Source organism: Monodon monoceros, unplaced genomic scaffold, assembly GCF_005190385.1.
Source record: "Monodon monoceros isolate NGI ecotype Baffin Bay Population unplaced genomic scaffold, NGI_Narwhal_1 Super_Scaffold_11, whole genome shotgun sequence".
NCBI classification, from domain to species: Eukaryota; Metazoa; Chordata; class Mammalia; order Artiodactyla; family Monodontidae; genus Monodon; species Monodon monoceros.
In genome coordinates, this window is record NW_021703767.1 from 104,215,731 (window position 1) to 104,235,571 (window position 19,841).

Below are 19,841 nucleotides of genomic sequence, written 5' to 3' on the forward strand. Positions count from 1 at the left end.
ATTAATGAATACAAACTGGGAAACACAGAAAGAAGAACTCTCCCAGCTTAATGCATTCGATTCTGAGCATTTAGCCTTCCTGAATAGATTATGGCAATGGCCACTGAGTGTGGAATTTGGCCACTCCTCAAGGGTGATCTTTCTCCCAGTTAGAAAAATGGTCCGATTGTTTACAAACAAAAGAGCTCTCCCCCCTTACCTTTTTATAATCCCCCTCCATATCCAATGGGGATTCTTGACTGATGATGTCATCCATTCCATCACTGTCCAAATTCATCCTTTAACTCTTTAGAATTTCACTTAAGAAATAACCTCCCATGAATTCTGATAGGCTGACGTGCAGTTGCCCAGGACCCTGGTTACCGCTCATGCTGACATGGAGAGCCAGCTAAGAGTCTGTGTCCGGCTGTACGTAACCTTGCCCCCCTCTATCTCAGAGACACCGCCCCACCTGGCCTCCCTGGTCTGTCCTGCGCTCCAGCACGGGGGCAGCTGCTGTTCTCCGAGACTAACTCTGCCCTGACACTCAGCTGGTTGAGTCCAGTCTTACCACGTCTGCCGTCACCTTACCCTGAATGATCCTGCCTGGATTCCTCTCCCCAGCACCTTTTCTACCCCAAGTCGAGCAAAAGCTGATTCAACTCCCCAACTCCCCACTTCAGGACTGAATGTGGATAGGAGTTCTGTAAGGAATCCAGCAACCTTTTACTGAACCAGCGGTAGAGTGTATGGGATAAAAATAGATGTAAAGCCCAGCCTCGCAGACTTCACTGGTGAGTTAAAAGCCGGGTCTTCCGTGCCAAAACCAAACAGTATAATTTAAAAGTTAACCTGGAAGACAGATGCTTGCCTTTTTTTCCTTTTCCCCATAACCAATCGTTCCTTAAAATCAGATGTAAAAGTCTCATCTTCAGGGAGAAACCCCAACACAAGAATGAAATTCATTTCCAACACATTTCCAAATTCATTTCTGCTCCAGGATCGCTGCTTTGTTCTATTAATATAGGCAAGAGAAGAAGATCCATCAACTTTTCTTTAAAAGCCGGTGGCAGGCTTTTTCACAAAAGAGGACGTTCCTTTCTGCTGCTTTCTTTACCCTTTTCCCATGGCTTTTGGTTTTGTTTACTGGCTTTACATACAGAGAAGGAAAAGGCCCACAGCTGGAGGATGTTTTGATGCAAGAAGCAGATAAACAGAAGTGCACGCACAAACACACACTCCTCGTTATCGAATTACTACTGCCACAAACTAAAACTTATATCCAGTATTTTTTAAAAAGTTACTGTGCGCAGGAGAAATGGGCCAAAGAAGAATTCGAAGGCCAAGGCTCTGTTGAGCAGCACAGTCTTATAGCCTGACATGCTTAGACAGGGAGCAGCAAATGTACCCGTCAGTACTTCTTCCAGTGTGAACTCCTGACCAACCTCAATGCTGTTAAGAACAGAGTTCTAAAGCAAAAGTGCTGTTCAAGACAGCTTTGGCATCTGAAGCTTTGCCGACATGCTCACATTCACTTGTCTACCCTCCCTCTCCACAAATTAAAAAAAATTCAATTCGTGGTAGACTTGTAGCATCAAGGTGTCTCACTGTAGTAGCCCTGCTTCCTTAAAGCGAATATTTTCCCTGCAACCCATGACCCATATCCAAACACCCCTTTAACTCCATCCACCCTCATCTTCCACCTCAGTTCCCAAGAGAATGTCTTGTGCCTTTGTCAGACAGTTTGACGGAAGTTGTATCTCCCGAGCCACACTTGCTTTTGGGAAGGGCTTCTCTCTAGCAGAGATCTCCCTTGTCCTTGGAATGTTGTCCACAGACGGGAACATTAATAGTTCATATGAGTGCTTTTCAACCGAAATCTTCTGTGGAAACCACATACAGTTAGAAGGTAAACATGGGTCTGCTCAGGTTGAAGAAGGGGGCCTACCATGAATTTCAGTGATTTCAGTCTCTTACCTAGGTTAGCATCCTAGCCCACTTAGCAGTCTATAATCAAGAGCTAACATGGATGCAGGTATAAAAATTTATTAATTTATTTGGCCGTGCCATGCAGCTTGCAGGATCTTAGTTCCCCGACCAGGGATTGAACCCAGGCCACCGCAGTGAAAGCGCTGAGTCCTAACCACTGGACCTCCAGGGAATTTCCAATGAAAACTTAGAGAGTACAAGACTTAGTAAAGTACATAAAACTATAAGCCTAATTACTAACACCTTTTGACTTTAATTTTAACAGGGTGGCCTTAAATATATAGTTAAAATGACTGAACCCTCACTATTAACTATGTAATGTATAAACATATTCAAATTAATTTACATACACCAATAATACATTGACCACATACATACATATATATGCATATGCATATACATTAATAATATATTATTATTTTTGGTGAAGGGCACCTCAAAACCTCAAAAAGATGGAAATTCTCCAGCCATATAACAGCAGCAAGGATTAGTACTAAGAAAGTACTAAAGATCATTCCCCTCCTCCAGCCCCTATATCTTTTCTTGGCATAAGTGATTCTCTCATAAGTACTATATAGAGACAAGTGATAAATCATGTCCTCTTGAAACTTGGTCCCCAGTGGTGATGAATTTATTTTGCACCCTCCCTAAAGAAGTGCTCAGCACATAGACTTGTAGTCCAGACCCTTTCCAGAAGGAGCTGTACCACCGCTATCTGGATGGCTTGTGCCGGCTTAAAATACCTGCTGTTTTCCTAACATGTGAACTGATCTTCGATGTTTTCTAGAGCTTTGCTACTCAAAGTGTGTCCTCCGACCAGAGCATCCACATCACCTGGGAGCGGACTGCAAGTGCAAACGCTCAGCTCTCACCCCAGACCTACTGAATCAAAAAATGCACTTTTAAAAGAGCGCTAGGATTTTTTGAGTGTGCTTTAAATTTTAGAAGCGCAGCTCTAGACCTTGAAAAAATTCATTATAAGAGATTATATTATTTTAGATCATATTTCTAGGCATGGTGGCAAGATCTTGACTTTAGATGCCTGGGATCAACGCTGTAATTAATTTCACTTCCAAGAGGTCCAAATGAATGCAGGAGAGGAAAAAACAAAACAAAACACGACCTCAAAAGGCTTGAGCTGAACATAATGTTTGGTGGTTTTGTAGCAGCTACGCACAAACAAGGGGATAACAGTCACTCATGTCTATCCTACAGAGAATTCTTCCTGATTCCTTCCTCTACTGCTGCCCTCTAAAATGAACTGTGCTGGCAAAACATGGGCCCAGATACTAATGCTTCCCCTTAGAAAATGTACACAGAGCCACTTACAGTCCCTGAGGTTGAAAGGGCCTCTGCTCACCCCCCTGCCCTGAAATTCAAGGACTAGAACGGAGAGCTTCAGTTTCCTGTCAAGCCATGATCTGAACTGCAAGGTGCATTGCTCACGTGAGCTAATGCTTTTAAATGATCATTATCGGTCACTGGTGGAAATTATTGACTGTGAGAACACCGACCGCATTACTGGGAAATCACTTATGCATTGTCAAAAGATTTTCCTATTCCTATTTTTTTTTTTCCCTATTCCTATTGATGGAAACTATTTCATCCTGATTAACCCTTCAGCCTCCTACAGCCTTTCCTTCCACCTTAATATCCAAATTCCATGCGCTATACAAACCGACACCTGCTTTATAACCTCTTTTCAAATAAACTATTTTCTTCTGTGCAATGTTTGTCTAAATTTGCTTTGCTTTTCAATTAAGGTATACCGATAGCTAGATAAACCACGAACATATGCGTGCAATTTTGCAATGGACTTTTCAGTGTAGGTTTCAAAAGTTAAAATAATGGCATTGGGAGCATGGAGTGGAGGAGGTGAAAGTGTTGGGAGGAGACAGAGTGCCGGTCGTTGACCCACATCAGAAAAACTGAGGACCACAGACATGAAGCTTTCTGCCCAGCTGGAGACCTGAGTACAAGAAACTCAACTGCAGTCGCTTGGATGACGGCGGCACAGCTTCCGAGGGAGACCAGGATTAATGCCCTCATTATGTTTTTCTGTGTTCTTAGCATTCTTTCCCCCTTAATGGCTCTCCTACGCTGATTGTCACTAGGCCTTCGGATGGTTGTTTTCTTCTGAATTCAAGCAATTTTGTCAAAGTACTTTCTATTTCAGGAAGCTTGGTAATTTCTGATGCTTCTAGATAGTGCCCAGGGGAATACTAAGTACACCAAGATTTCCAATTTTCCCTTGGTATAGATAATATAAATAAGTAATAGAATACAGCGCTATGGATGTCGAGCTTCTGCATGTGAAATCTTAGTTTAAGATCGTGTGTGTGTGCGCGCGTGTGTGCGAAGGTGGGGTCTCTACTCTCCAAAAATCATGCATGCGCTGATATGTATCACAGTGATGTTTCCATTTCCTTCCCCTCCTCTATCCCCAGCCCCTTTCCAAGAGAAAATACTAGGCTTTTGGCTTAAGATATGCATATGCACATTTATTTCTTAAAATCGCTTGATGTCTAAAACATGATGTTTGAGGCCCCCAGTGCTACTTTAAATAGGAATGATGTGCTTGTACTAAATTTCTATTTCAGATCAGGCCCATACTGAAATCTTGTTAAGATGCTTTCCCCCCCCCATTTGGGCACCTACCACTGTGCTCCTTTTGTGGTAAAATATATACAACATTACATTTTCAGATATACAGTCTAAAAACAAGTGCAGATGAGTTTACATCCAGAACTATTTTCTTAATTTTTAAGGTGATGGATATGTTTGTTACTCTCTCCTCAGACAAACACACTGTATCTCAACAAGGCAAAACACAATTATACCCCAACCAGGCAAAACAATGAAAACAAAGAATTCTTCAGCACTTAACTATGGGGAAAAAAATTTCCCAATCATAAAAATCTATAGAACAAGATGGAAAAATAACTTCATTGAACTTTATTTAGTTTTCATTGAACTTATATTTAAAAGCCTGTATCAAACAGTGCACTAAGTGCTTTGAAATTCCCCTCTCCATTAGGTCAATATATTTTTTCCCTGCTATGGATGAAACCAGGCTTAAATTGAGTGGAATCTTAAATGGAGTCAAATTTGATACCTTGTTTTCTCATTCACAGGAAGAGGGACTTGGGAAATGAGCCCTCCCTTGCCCTGGTGTCAACAGGGACAGACTATATCTCCTTTCTTTTGTTAACCACGAAATAACCCACTAGAATCTGGGCATGAAGGGCTGTTTACTACTTTCTCCAGCAAGAATTTTTAATGTACTATTTAAACTGATATAACCCCTAGTTTTATCATTTGAGACCAATATAGGACATCTTTTATTTTATGTGCTGGGTATGACACTTCAATTGGGCTGAAACATTTTGTCCAAGAGGTATTTGGTGTTTCAGGAGCCAGTAAAATTATCCCTCTGTATGGTAAAAAGATTTCTGAAAACTTTGCAAAATTCAATATATTAAGAAGGGTGGCTTGAGGATGAATGAGTATTTGCCTCAGCTGACCACAGGTATTTTGAAAAAGTACTTGGGGATGGACCATGAGGTTCACCTTGGAAAAATTCTCTTGGTGAAGGAAAGGTAGGTATGGAGGTGTGTTCTTAATGCATTGTCTCTGGGAAGGGGGGGTGTCTGTCTCTTTCATTTTCTTCTTTGCACTGTGTCTCCCATCTCGGCGGATGGGAATGCTGGCAACTGGGCAAGAGGCTCGTAAGCCAGGTATAAGGAATACCAGGATCAGCTTCACCAACTCCCCGTTGCAGTGCACAGATCTGAGCTTCTCTCTGGTATTATGATGCAAAATCCTCGTCCTGGGGACTCGGAACAGCACCAACTGCAGAAGATGCGATTCAGTCCAACACACATTTATTGAACACATACTCTGTTTGCAGGGCAGGAAATGAAAATCAGGTCTTTGTTCTCAAGAAGCCTGTTGTCTAATGGGGGAGACAGACTTATATGTCACTAGCTGTAAATGGGTTCTAACAGAAGTAAAAGCAAAATGCACTGAGAAGGAGAAAGCTTCCTGAAGAAGGTGACATTTGAGCCTCAGAGCACATCAGCTTGCAACAGGTAGAAGCAGGTGTGTGTGTGGCAGACTTTGTAGGCTGAGGCATCAGAGCAAAGAAAAAGGACTGATGGCAATTTGGGGGCAGGAGTACAGGGCTTGGAGGGAGGAGTGTTTCTGCCCAGGGTTCTGATCATGGTTCAGCCTTGACTGCCATACAAAGGGGTTGGAAATTTATCCTAAAGAAAATGTGGAAGCATCAAAGATTTCTCCTCTGCTTTTTCAAGACCAGGTGTGTATTTGAAGAAGAGTTTCTTTATGCTCCCAAGCGAGGAAAAGGACGAGAGTCATTCACATACCATTTTACTTTCTTTCTCCTCCATTCCTATGGTAGCTAAGAACGTGAGGGTGTGGTTTATATCTGGGGTGGTGATAAGGGAACTTAAGCAATGGAAAGAAAGGGATAAAAGCGTGTCATTGGCTTTCCATTCACATCAATCTCCAAAATTAACTGCAGGGAGAGAGGAGAAAATATTTGGGAGTTTTTAAGCAAAATGGACCCTTTGACCTAAGCGTGTACTTTCAAGTTAATGATATTTCAAAGCTTTCTATCAGAGATCGTTTAGAAGAGTCTGGCCTCTCGAAGGCTGCCAGGCCTGAAGCTGTGGGCAAGGCTCTTTCCTGAAGAGACTGGCTTCCTCCCAAGACTGGAAAATGGAGGTTGATAGCTCTATCTTTTAACACGGCTACGACTGAAAATGACAATACATGCCTCGGTAACCTCTGTGCTAATGTAAACCCTTGGAGGGAGGAAAGTACACGAAGATGATGACAATGTGAGAACCTTTAAAAACAAAACAACCATGAAAAATTCTGCCTGAGAATTTCTCTCTGATCATCCCTCCTTGGATTAAGTCGTTCAAAGCACAGTGCATCCACCCACCTCAAGCAGTGGTTTTCAAGCTCTTGGAAGCAGTGAGACTCTTTTTTTTCAAAACAGTCATCTATTTGGAAAAGCAATACGTGAGAATCAGCTGTACTTCTACATATTAGTAATAAATAACTGGGAAGTGAAGTGATGCATGGTTTTCCTGGGCTGCTTATAATCTTCACTGAGCCCTTTATGTGCATTGGGAGAAGGTGGCTCTTAATTCATGGTAACTGACTTGCTTATGCAGAAAGGTGGCCTCTGGCAGGGACCTGCCAACTCTCATGCCAGGATGTTAACTAGGAAAAATCCCATTTCACAGATGAGAAAAGTAACAAGAATTAAGGGGATAATCGGACCCACAAACACTGAAACCGGGGCAGATTAATGGTAGGAGGTTAGAATAGGAATAGGATTGAAAGTCACCCCAATGGCCATCAAAATGTAACAAACCACAATGCTATAGAATGTTTACAGTGTCTTTCTTCTTAGTCAATTTTATATACAGTAGGCACATCCATCCATTTTATTTGAGAGCTTGTTCTTAGCACTGGGAGAGCAGATTGACACAAACCTAAAAATCCCTGCCCTCATGGAGCTTCCATGGAGAAAGGGAGACAGAAAATAGACAAATGAGTAAAAGTCTGATGGCTGGTGATGAATGCCAAATATAAAAATAAAGTGTAATAGAAATATTGGGATAGAACTGGGGAGTTGGAAGTTGACATAGTAAGTCCAGAGAAGGCCTTCACAAGAAGGTGACATTTGAGCAAAGATCTGAAGAAAGTGAGAGAGAAAGCCATGGGGGTTACCCACAGGACAAATATAGGATGCCCGCGTGAATCTGAATTTCACGTAAACAGTGAACAATTTTTTAATATAAACATGCCCCAAACACTGCAGATCGTTTGCTAAATCTGCAACCCTACACAGGGTACCCGGAGGAAGCACATGTCAGGCAGGAGGGGCAGCAAGTGCAGGGCCAGGCCAGCATGGGGGGAGGGGAGGAAGGGACGGAGGGAGGGGGACGTGGGAGAGGACTCTGAAAGGCATCAGGGGTGAGGTGATGTGGGGCCCTGGGAGGACATGGGCTTTTATGTCGAGGAGGAGAATTTTGAGATGGGTGACAGGCTCTGACTTAGGTCTTGAAAGATCATTTTGGATACTTGTTGAAAACAGACTATGGAATGGGGGCAAGGGCAGAAGCAGCCCCAGTTAGGAGGCCGTTACTGCGCTGCTGCTGCTGGCAACAAGAGTAATAACAACATATATCTAGACACGTGCACCAAAATGCCCAAGTAAGTTTGAGCGGAATGGCCTCCGAAGCCCCCTTCATGGGCTCTCCATTAAGAAACCTTGGTACACATTGATGGAGGAAAGAAATCAGCCCTACAAATAAATTCCTTCTACTCACTAAGATGCTAACCTTGAGGAATTTGCTTTAACCACTGCATTATCATCCTTAAGAATAAGTAAATAAATAAATAAAGCCTTCATCAGAAAAGGGGAAGTTTCTGAAAAACATCAAACTGTCGATATCACCAGTGACCGTGACAACATCAAGCCAAGAACTTAGAGAAACCGCCCTTGCTGAATCCAAACGCACATGGTGCCCAGTGGGTTCTAAAACTAAGGTTTCTAAGTAGGATCGAGACGTGGCTTCAAGGTTAATGTTTTTGTTTATGCTGAGTTATGAATAAAGGGAGAGCATTTCAAAAGAACATACACATGAAGATAGTCCTATAAAACTCCATGGAGATGCAGAATCTATTGCCTATTATTATCTGCCTAATGCATGTGATTTTATTGTGAAAATAAGCAATAAATACTTCAAAACTCTCGAACACATAATGACTGTTATATGTTGTAGTTCATATAAAATAAAATCAATTTTTCTTCCTCTGGAAGCAGTAGGCAAAAAAATCTCTCCTCTCCAGATGAAATTGCTGATATCTGACCAATTTTTGACTTGTAAAACCAGTGATTCCATGTTCAACCTAATGAAAAGATATAGGGAATAATCTTATAGTATCTTGCCTTTCAAAAATTAAATTACATAGCATCTCTGAAAACTGAGCAGAAAAATGATTTTAATTATTATAGTAATTTAATCACCTGTAGCCATGCCATAAGTAGGTTAGGCTCTCCCTGGATGTTGACACTACGCTCCCAAACTGTATTCTGTGTAAGTTTTGGTTGTTTCCTCAGATCATGACCCTTTTCTCTTGGAAAGAATTCCTACGAAGTACCATCTTGATATTTAGGATCTATGGCCCTAAATGTACTATAAAATAAAAATACTATAAGACAAGTCTACAGTTACAAAATTCCAATTATTAAGCAGAGCAAAGGTGGATAAATACACTTTCTAGGCACACATTACTTAGCTGAGAAACGACTGTCTTGAGTCTTGTGAGATGTACTATCCTGCCTGCATATAGTCACCACTGTGAAACCCGACCTTATGAGAAACACCTGCTGGTCTCAGGTAACCTACCTCACACAAGGAAGAGGCATTGTTAGACTAGAGAAATGGTCCCTTAGAGCTTCTAAACTCGGTCAGTTGAGTGATACCCTGATATTAACTATCCAGGACTTGGACTAGCCATGCTTGCTGCTGCAAAGAGCAATTTCTCTGAGAACATTCTCGTTGTCTGTTGACAACGAGGATACTTTCAATGTTGCCTCCACAGTCCAGTCACGCTCTAGAACTGGTCTTCTGAAATCATCTGTGTTTACTTCAACACTCCAGAGAGCAAGTTAGCGCACAGATGAGTATGTATTACTAGAAATTTTCTATTTGGAGTTTTTTATGCATGTTGGTACCTTAATTCTTATTTACTAGTCATTTAAAACAACACACTAGTAAAAATAAGTTTGGAGAGACATACAAGAGCAACTTTAAACGTCAAGTGCATGCCAGCTAATTTTTGAAAATTCTTAGATCATCAATTATTACTTCCTATTTATATAATTTCCTTCAAGACAATCCTAAAAACTGTATGTGAAGCAAGTCACAACCCTATGCAATGAGCAAAAATCGTATTTTTCATTGTTATCTACGTGAAATTCCAGATAGATTTTCCTTCTCCAAAGCCCCTGAAATTCAATTACAGTTCAAAGTAGTTCGTCTCATTTGCACAGACATACAGAATGTGCAAAGCACAGATCACCTCAGTGGATTTCACATATGCTTTAAAGGTCAAAGAAGCAGTGTTTTCTGCCCCATTACTCCCCAGAAAATCTAATTACAATTCAGATACTGTATGCGATGAAGGCCAGCAGTGGAGGATAGCAAAATCCCTTGAAAATCCGGAAAGAGGCAACCTGCTGCTTTGGAAGAGGAAGGCCTCCTCTCCCAAAGGATGCCGGCCTCACAATCACGCTTTAAATCTTACCTGATACGAACAGTTCTCCTGATGTACCATCTCAGTGCATCCTAGGGCGCAGACCCCAAACAGGACTGCTCAGCGAAGCTGCGGAGGGAAAGCGCGGAGCATCCACTGGCGGAGAGCAAGCCCTGGGAAAGCAGGGGCTCCCCGCAGATTAAAATGGATGCTGTTTCGCTGATCAACCTGCGCAGTGGCACTGCCTGTGCCGGGAAGCGCGCAGCGAGCCGAGCTGCTCTCCTCGGAAAGCAGCAGTGAGGCTTACAAACATGGAGCTAGGACCGGGCTGGGGGAGGGGGCGCGCTCATCACTGGCACAATCAGCCAATTATATTATAGGCACAAAGGAAAGGATCAGCCTGGGGCTGGTGTGACCTTCTGGTGCTTTATGAAGGCAGTTAACTGATGTGGAAACATTCTAGCCCTCATTAAAGGGAAAAAGGCCGGCGAGGGAGAAAGAGAGAGACAGACACAAATCAATGTTGCAGTTGAGCATTTCTAACCTCCGGCATCATCCTTCCTGCCCACAGATGCTGCCTGCATGGTGCTTATGAAACGAGAGGCCTTAAGGATCATTTCATAACTTTTAACAGGCGAAAGGGAAAACAATCCATTCTGAATACTGACACTGAAGGGATGTTCTCTGTGTTGAGTGTCTGAAATGTTTGTCAACTTTATAACTAAAAGGAGGGCCTTCACTCTTTAAAAAAAATAGATTATTTTGTAATTCTTTTGATTTCCCACTTCTTTTTGGCTCTTATCAGCATGCTTTTTAAGTCAAACAGAAATAAGATGAAATAATTTTCCTATAATTTTTTAGGGAGGAAGCTTATTAAAGTATTAAAGTCAGTATAATTAATTCATTTCATGAAAATGAAACTAAACTGCAAGGTTTTTTTGACAGTAAGGCCATATATGTATATGGCCCAATGCTGTGACCTGAATATATAGACACCCCCAATATATCACAATATGATTGTAGAGAATGACCATTTCACCTAAGAGACAGTAATGGAAAGGATTCTGGGCTTTCAGGTAGTAATCAAAGGACGTACAAGTTGGACCATACATGTCTCTGGTAAAAAGAGTAGCCGATTTCTAAAATACTTCAGGGTGGTTCTAGGATTTTAGGATATATAAAGAGGAACAACTAGGCTTATAAATTCGTGAAGCTAATTTAATGATAGATAATTTAAAAACTAAACACAATAAAATTTTCTTATCTATATTTCTTAGTCGCCACAGGGCAACTCATCTTGCTATTTCTTAATAAAATGGCTCTGAGCAAATCAATGATATTCAATAAAATCTTGACTGAATTTAAACCATCAAATAAAAAAAATCAATAGAGATATTATTCTTAAGCTATTTTGGTATAGCTATATCTATCTATCTTCTTAAATAATCTTACTAATAACTGCAAAGTCTTCATTATGCTATTAATCGAGAAAAACAAGTACTTTTTGCCCGACGAATGGAATCAACATGTTTGACAAGTTTTCATATCAGGCTCGATCTTAAGGAATGCTGAGAGTTTGTGTTAGGAATATTTGGTGATATATTTTTAATTTTATAACATCTCTGCTTCTCGGAAAGAAACAAACCTATTTTCCTAAATATTCTTAATTTTTGTGATTTGAAATTCTGACATGAGAAAAGTTGGCCCTCTGAGTTCAACCCGAGACACACTCACAAGCCTGGCTTCAGCTTCCTGTTTAGGACAGTGGAAAGGTGGCAGGAAAGGCCCAGCTGATGATCTCACAGGCTGGCATTTCAGCACTGGTCCAATGGGTTCAAAGGAAAAAGCACTCTGGACGTGCACCCTGCAAAGTTCACGGGCCTTCTCCCTGGAATCTAGGAGAGAGCTAGGCCACCTAACATGTGCAAGACTTTTGAGGCCTGTTCGTTGGAGGGTGGCACAATGAGAGCTTGATGAACAAAGCAGAAGCCTGAGCTAGATTATGAGTCTTCTTAAAAAGATGATGAAGAAAGGAGGACAGAAACTCTTCAGTGAAAGGAAATAACATGCAACATATCCCCATCCAAAATTTCATCCCTCCTTATTGAGTAATCCATACAGGACAGAGACAGAGACAGACTTCTCTGTGGAGTGCCTTGCTATACAACTGCCCAGATGAAGGCTCTGGAATCCGAAGTATGTGCAAGGAAAAGTAAACCGAAGTAAAAGTTCCTTTTGCAAGGTAGCAAATAAGATCAGATGGAAATTTTATGCCGAACATAAAACACAATCCCAACTTTCCAAGACAGAACAGCTTTACTTGAAAGGCTGTTAAAACTGTATCTAAGTTACTACTTTGACAATCTATGACCTTAAGGCTTGGGAACATGATTTCAAGCTATACAAAGGTCTAAGAAGTTGCTTCCTGGACTCTGTTCTCTTCTGAAAACTGAAGGCTCTGGGATATATTACATAAACTCCTTAAGACATTTATCATGTGTTGTTTTAAAAAAAAAAAAAAGCCTAAACATGATCCCACTCTTCACAGTTGCTGTTCCATAAATAGTGGAAGTGACTCAGAGGTGGCTCTGGGGAGAACAGATTCCTGACAATTGTATCCTAAATCCTGTCAAAAAACCTCTCAAGAGGTATAAACAAGATAAAGAAAAAAAAAAAAAGGAATATGTCAAGCAAGCTTCCCTTTATAGTCATTCATTGGAAAGGACTTTGTGTTATAATTTAAACTATGATTTGCTAGTACAAAAAACTTTAAACAGAAACCAGCTGTTCCAAGAACATTTAAGCTAGAATTACTTACCAAGCTACAGTGACATTTGTTATTTTTGGACTAAAAAATATTGATGAACTGTTTAAGTGTGATCTATGTAGCATAGAGATTATTTTTTCTTCTCAGGTCTTCACAGCTTCTCTTCCCATAAAAAGTATTGGATTTCAGATTTACATGGGACCTCAAGAGATAAACTGTTATTTTCCAGATATGGAAACTGAGGCCTAAGAGACTTGTGACATGCCCAAGAACATAAATCCTCCAACAGCAGCAAAAAGGCCTCAAAGTAAGAGGAAAAAAAAAACACAAACCCTCCACATTTTCTTTGTGAGTGTGTTCATATAAAAAATGCTAAATTGAGGGCCACTAGACTTGGAGAAATAAACCCCCTTTGACTGAGCCAATGTAGGCTGGCCTTGAAATCAAAATCCATCATAAGGTAAGAGGGAGGTTGCAGTGTGGTTCTACCTAAATCCGAATCCAAGGTATGTTTTCAAAGAAGAAATATTAGAGCATTTCCTCATTAAGCTAATGATCCTGTTTCTGCCACCAAGCAAACTATTATGTCTTTAAATCCAGAAAAACATTTTTGCATTTGTGGCAATTAACAGCAACAGAATGAAGATGGCCAACAGACACCTGAAAAGATGCTCAACATCACTAATCATCAGGGAAATGCAAATCAAAACCATAATGAGATATCAGCTCACATCCATCGGAATGGCTGTCATCAAAAAGACAACACATAACAAGTGCTGGAGAGGATGTAGAGAAAAGAGAATCCTTGTGCACTGTTGGTGGGAATGTAGATTGGTGCAGCCACTATGGAAAACAGTATGGAGATTCCTCAAAATAATTAAAAATAGAACTACCATATGATCCAGCAATTCCACTTCTGGGTATTTTCCCCAAGAAAACAAAAACACTAATTCGAAAAGATATATGCACCCCTATGTTCATTGCAGTATTATTTATAATAGCCAAGATATAGAAGCAACCTAAGTGTCCACCAACAGATGAATGGATAAAGGAAATGTGGCATATATATATTACTCAGCCTAAAAAAAAGACGGCACTCTTGCCATTTGTGACAACATGTTTAGACCTAGAGGGTATTATGTTAAGTGAAATAAGTCAGAGAAAGACAAATACTGCATGATTTCCACTGCAGTATTCCACCGTGGAATACTGCATAAATTCCACTTATATGTGGAATTTAAAAAACAAAACAAATGAACAAACATAAAGAAACAGAAACAGACTCATAGATACAGAGAACAAACAGGTGGTTGCCAGGGAGAGGGGGCGAGGGGTAAAAAGAAAAAAAAGGTAACTATGTGAGGTAATGAATGCTAATTAGCTTGACTGTGGTGATCACTTCACAATGTATATTAATGTGAAACCATCACATTGTACACCTTAAACATATACAAATTTTGCCAATTATACCTCAAAAATGCTGAAAAAAAAGATTAAAATAAATGAAATTTTGAAATAGCAACAGAATGAAGGGTTTTTTTTGCGGGGGGTAGTAAATACAGTGGTTAAAAAGTCACATCTGCAGGTCATCTGAGAATACAGTTTCAAAAATGAATTACTGGGGGCTTCCCTGGTGGCGCAGTGGTTGAGGGTCCGCCTGCCGATGCAGGGGACACGGGTTCGTGCCCCGGTCCGGGAGGATACCACGTGCCGCGGAGTGGCTGGGCCCGTGGGCCATGGCCGCTGAGCCTGCGCGTCCGGAGCCTGTGCTCCGCAACGGGCGAGACCACAGCAGTGAGAGGCCTGTGTACCGCAAAAAAAAAAAAAAAAAAAAAAAAAAAAAGAATTACTGGGATCAGGGACTGACTTGGGAAGGGCATAGGGAACTTTCTGGCACAAGCTGTATGACTTGAAAGGGCCTGGTTTACAGAGGAGTATACATCTGTCAAAACTCATTGAATAATACATTTAAGATTTGTGCATTTCATTGTATGTAAAATTTACCTCAAAAGAATAAAAAAGATCCGGTTAATGATATGCAGCTGAAGTATTTAGGGGATGTCTTAGGGATGTCTGCAACTCACTTTAAATGCATCAAATAAATGAGATGAATTGATGGATGGATAGATGGAAAGCTGTTGACAAAGGGAGTTTAGTAAAACAGTAATTGCAGAATCTGTACGGTGCATAAATGGAGATTCGCCTAAAAACTTTTCAGTTTGAAACAGTCTGTAATGAAATATTGGGGAAAAATGAAGTTATTGGGGGTGAGGAAGATGAGCAAGAAAGTCATTGTTTTAAGCAATAGCTTTTAAGCTTTTCCTTAGGAATTTGTGGAAAGCAGGTAGACATTTTATATAGTGTGATGTTGTGCTTCTTTACCAGGCAAGGGAGGAAAAGGAATTATGAGGAAAATTAATCCTATTCACATCAAAGGGCATCGGGTCCTTGAATAACCTGCCCAAAGAAGATCACAGTCTGCGTCACCAATGACGACAAACCTTAGAAAATGGCTTTACAGTTAACAAAGTACTTTCCCCAACATCTCCTTTTACTCTTACAACCTTGTGGTTGAAAGAAATTCCTATTATGTGCCACGTGAGGAAGTGTTTCTGCCCCCAAGGAGTTTGGTAAGGGAAATAAGGCAGTATACAAATGACGAATGAGTAAAGTGCTACCAAAGAGATTTTTTTTTCTTTTTTTTTTGCGGTACGCGGGCCTCTCACTGTTGTGGTCTCCCGTTGCGGAGCACAGGCTCCAGATGCACAGGCTCAGCGGCCATGGCTCACGGGCCCAGCCGCTCCGCGGCATGTGGGATCTTCCCAGACTGGGGCACGAACCTGCGTCCCCTGCATCGGCAGGTGGACTCTCAACCACTGCACCACCAGGGAAGCCCGGGTGAGTATCTTGATTGGGTCCTTGAAGGAGGAAGGATGGCAAAGACCTCAAGGACTGGGAGGCTGGCTAGAATGGAATCAGAGAGGCGGACCAGTGTGGGGGAAGCTCTTCTAAGATATTTTGTAGAAGGTGTTGCTGTATTACTTGAGAATATTCGAGTAATGCTGATTAATGCTATAGAAGAAAAACAAATGGGCTAGATGAAACTTATAAGCTGTGTTAAGCATAGATAATGAATATGTAGTGGCTTGTCAGACACAAGTGAAATGCGCAAGATTTAGATGATGAGGCAGAGTTCATGAGATGTGAAGTATTAAAAAGTAAGTTAGGGGCTTCTCTGGTGGCGCAGTGGATAAGAATCTGCCTGACAATGCAGGGGACACAGGTTCCATCCCTGGTCCGGGAAGATCCCACGTGCTGCGGAGCAACTAAGCCCTGTGGGCCACAACTGCTGAGCCTGTGCGCTAGAGCCCGTGAGCCACAACTACTGAGCCTGTGCGCCACAACTACTGACCCTGCGAGCCACCACTACTGAGCCCATGTGCCACAACTACCGAAGCCTGCGAGGCTAGAGCCCATGCTCCGCGACAAGAGAAGCCACTGCAATGAGAAGCCTGCGCGCTGCAATGAACAGTAGCCTCCGCTCACCGCAACTAGAGAAAGCCCGCGTGCAGCAACGAAGACCCAATGTAGCCAAAAATAAAAAAAATAAAATAAAATAAAAAAAAAGTTAGTTAACTGGATGTGTTAGACCTAGATCAAGCTGAGCATAGAAAGGGATGGAAAGACTAAAGAAGCTTCTAATATTCATGACACACTAAATAACCCCTAGGCACTCAATATTCATTAGATGGTATACTGACTGCCCATTGGTGACACCCATTCTGGCCCTATGTGTCCTCTGCCCAAGAAATACAATTCGATAGCTGCTCATCAGGTGAGGGGGTAAGCTACAGAGGGAGCCTGAGGGACTTGCCCCTGTGTCTCTGATAAAGCAGGTTGTGTGTCATTGGCAGACACCTTCTGTCTAATTGGGCTTCCCTTCTACACCCTCAAGGCTGACTTGTAACCATATCATCAACAGGGAAGGTGGCTGTGGCAGAAAGCCTGGACATGTAAATACTGCATAACCCAAGACTCAGGTAGTGCAGTCCTTCACATTCCTGGACCATATCCCAAGTAGGATTCTGGCACCAATTCCAATTCATGTGGAGGTGGGGTTTTCCCTACATGAAAACACAGGTTCTTGGATACCAACTGGGTGTCCTACAATTCAGCTCAGTTCTGACACTCTCTACCTGGAGATAGCATCAGATTCCACAGGTTGAGGACTCCCCACTTCACACGCCAACTGCGAGTCCAGGTTGTTACCTGTGCTCCTGACCAACAGGCTATAGATGGGAGGTTCCAACGAACCCCTCCTTGGGTTCAATTAATTTGCTAGAGTAGCTCACAGAACTCAGAGGAACACTTTGTTTATTAGATTACTGGTTTATTTTAAAAGGACATAACTCAGGAACAGCCAGATGGGAGAGATGCACAGTGCAAAGTATGGGGAAAGGCAAAGAACTTTCATGCCCTCTCCCTGAGCATTCCACTCTCCCTAAACCCCTAAGTGCTCACCAACCTGGAAGCTCTCTGCACCCTGTCCTTTTTGGATTTTTATGAAGGCTTCACTTCACAGGCGTGACTGATTAAATCACAGGCCACTGGCGACTGATTCAACCTCTAGCCCCTCTCTGAGGTCAGGGCGGTGGGACTGAAAATTCCAACTCTCTAATCCCTTGGTTGGCCCGTCAGGCAACTGGTCCCCATCCTGAGGTATGTTCAAAAGTCACCTGACTAACATAGCCAGAGACACCTTTATGGCTCCTATCACTTAGGAAATTCCAAGGGTTTTAGGAGCTCTGCTCCAGAAGCAGGGATGAAGACCACATCACAGTATCACACTAAGTATGGCAGCTCATCCCATCTCTTTCCCTTGCATCTTGATACACATTTTAAATTGATTTAATCAGCTGTGATTTGAGTAGCTTAATTTGTTCTGAGACTTCTTGGAGGAGTGCCTGGTAGTGGACTTGGAGGCTACTATTGCACCGAGGTCATTTCCCACAGAAAAGGATGCTTGGTGTCTGTATTGTCCCACAGCTTCTTCCCACATAGTCTGAGCCCCAGAAATGGGAAGAGAGAGAAGGGTAAAAATAGGTTGTAATTTTTTATCCTTGTAACAAAATTACCTGAGAATCTTACAAGTGTACGTGTCAACTAATTTACTCAGAAGTTTTGACCATTTTGCGGACGGTTAAACCTGTGTGTGTCCTTTCAGATATTAAAAAAACAGTTGCCTGAGTCAACTGTGAGTCAATGGCTGTCACTTTTTAAGTATTAGACTCTGCTTTTCAAGTGAAAACTAATGTTCGAAACAATCAAAATTGTTTTTAATCAAAATAAAATTATTTTTCATTCCAATTGATATTATTTACTTATTAAATCCCTCACAGGGAACATGAGGCTGTTTTGTTATACACAAACACTTGAAAACAGAATTTATAGAAGTCAGTTACAGTCTTATTCCGACTGTATTTTTACATTTATGTCTTTATTTTGTTTGTGCCACACCAAGAGAATCCTGTCTCGCACAGATAAGTGGTTGCAAATGGTAACAGTCCTTTATAATAGCTCATGCTGCAATCTCCGGATACTCTTCATTAAACATGTCTGGGAGCTTGAAAGCAAAGTCACAAGAAATTTATTTCAAAATTGGTTTACTAATAACATACAGCAACTGCTCACATTTCTTATTAAAAACAAGATAAGAAAAGACAGACTACCCAAACTGACAATACGTCATCAACCAGGAACCAGACCTCCTCATTTGATACATTGGGCGTTCGCTTGTGATTTGCACAATCCACCTGTTAGGCTTGATGTGGAATGTGCCAAACAGATGTGCCGCCCCTAACCTGGCACTGAACCCAGCTGGGCCTCTTGGACAGCCCAGATCATTTTTCCCACCTGGACATGCACAGGCACGAACTTTCAGCAAGACCAGTACAGAGCCACCACCTCCACGGTCAATGACACATTTACAAGTTCAGTTTTGAGAACTGTAAAAGACTACTTAACCTGGCAGGACAAATTAATATGCTGATGTCGGAAAAGGGGGCAGAGAGAAGTTCTTTGCATAGATATGAGGGAATGAACCCCTACCATTTGGGCTGAAATGTTGTTATATGCTTCTCCCCACGGCTTTACAGGACAACTCTTCTCCAAATGCCCAGGGCCTCACAATCTTATTTGCATCTCTATTCTGAATTGCTTTCACATCTCAGAACTCTTTAATTTCCAATTTGATTTTTTAGGGGCTGAGGTGTTTAGCAGTTCATATAATAGATGCAAATGAACCTCTAAAAATACCTCCAGCAGCTCTGGGTTTCTACACATAGTTTGAAACCTGATGTATCAGGCAGTGCTGTAGCCGTGACCTCCCTCTCCCTCTAGAATATTGAGATGGTTTATATTTCAATAGAATCTGCCAAAGTGCTTGTTTATTGGACACAGTCTTAGTCCTCTCCCCATAGTACTCTCTGGCCAGCCCTGACTGAAATTCACACACTGCAGAAAAATAGTAACTGACTCACAGATAAATTTGGGTGAAGTCCACGTGGTTTCATCCCCAATTGTGCCAATGTTTAAGGACCATTTCTTTTAGTCTCTGGCTTTGTAGTCAGAGAAAGCAATGGCAGAAAAAGTGAAAGGTAGTATAAACCTGCCAGGGCTAACACAAGAGTTTCCAAAGAAACATAGGTTGGTCTGTCAAGAGGAGCCAAGCCAGACCTCACACAGTGTGTGTGTGTGTGTGTGTGTGTGTGTGTGTGTGTGTGTGTGTGTGTGTGTGTGTGTGTGT

At 41.7% G+C, this 19,841-nt stretch overlaps 1 protein-coding gene across 7 annotated transcripts in view; it reads right to left on the reverse strand.

The window, feature by feature from the left end:
• The window catches only part of LOC114890950 (schwannomin-interacting protein 1), a 567,141-nt gene that overhangs the window by 42,382 nt on the left and 504,918 nt on the right, over window positions 1-19,841 (reverse strand). The window contains exon 1 of one of the 7 annotated variants that reach the window (XM_029214923.1): window positions 10,321-10,661. The exons of the other annotated variants lie outside the window; for them this stretch is intronic. Within the exon in view, the coding sequence (XP_029070756.1) occupies window positions 10,321-10,350 (30 nt within the window). The 5' untranslated portion in view covers window positions 10,351-10,661. Of the gene's footprint in view, window positions 1-10,320; window positions 10,662-19,841 lie in introns of those variants that run through there. 7 annotated transcript variants of the gene reach the window in all.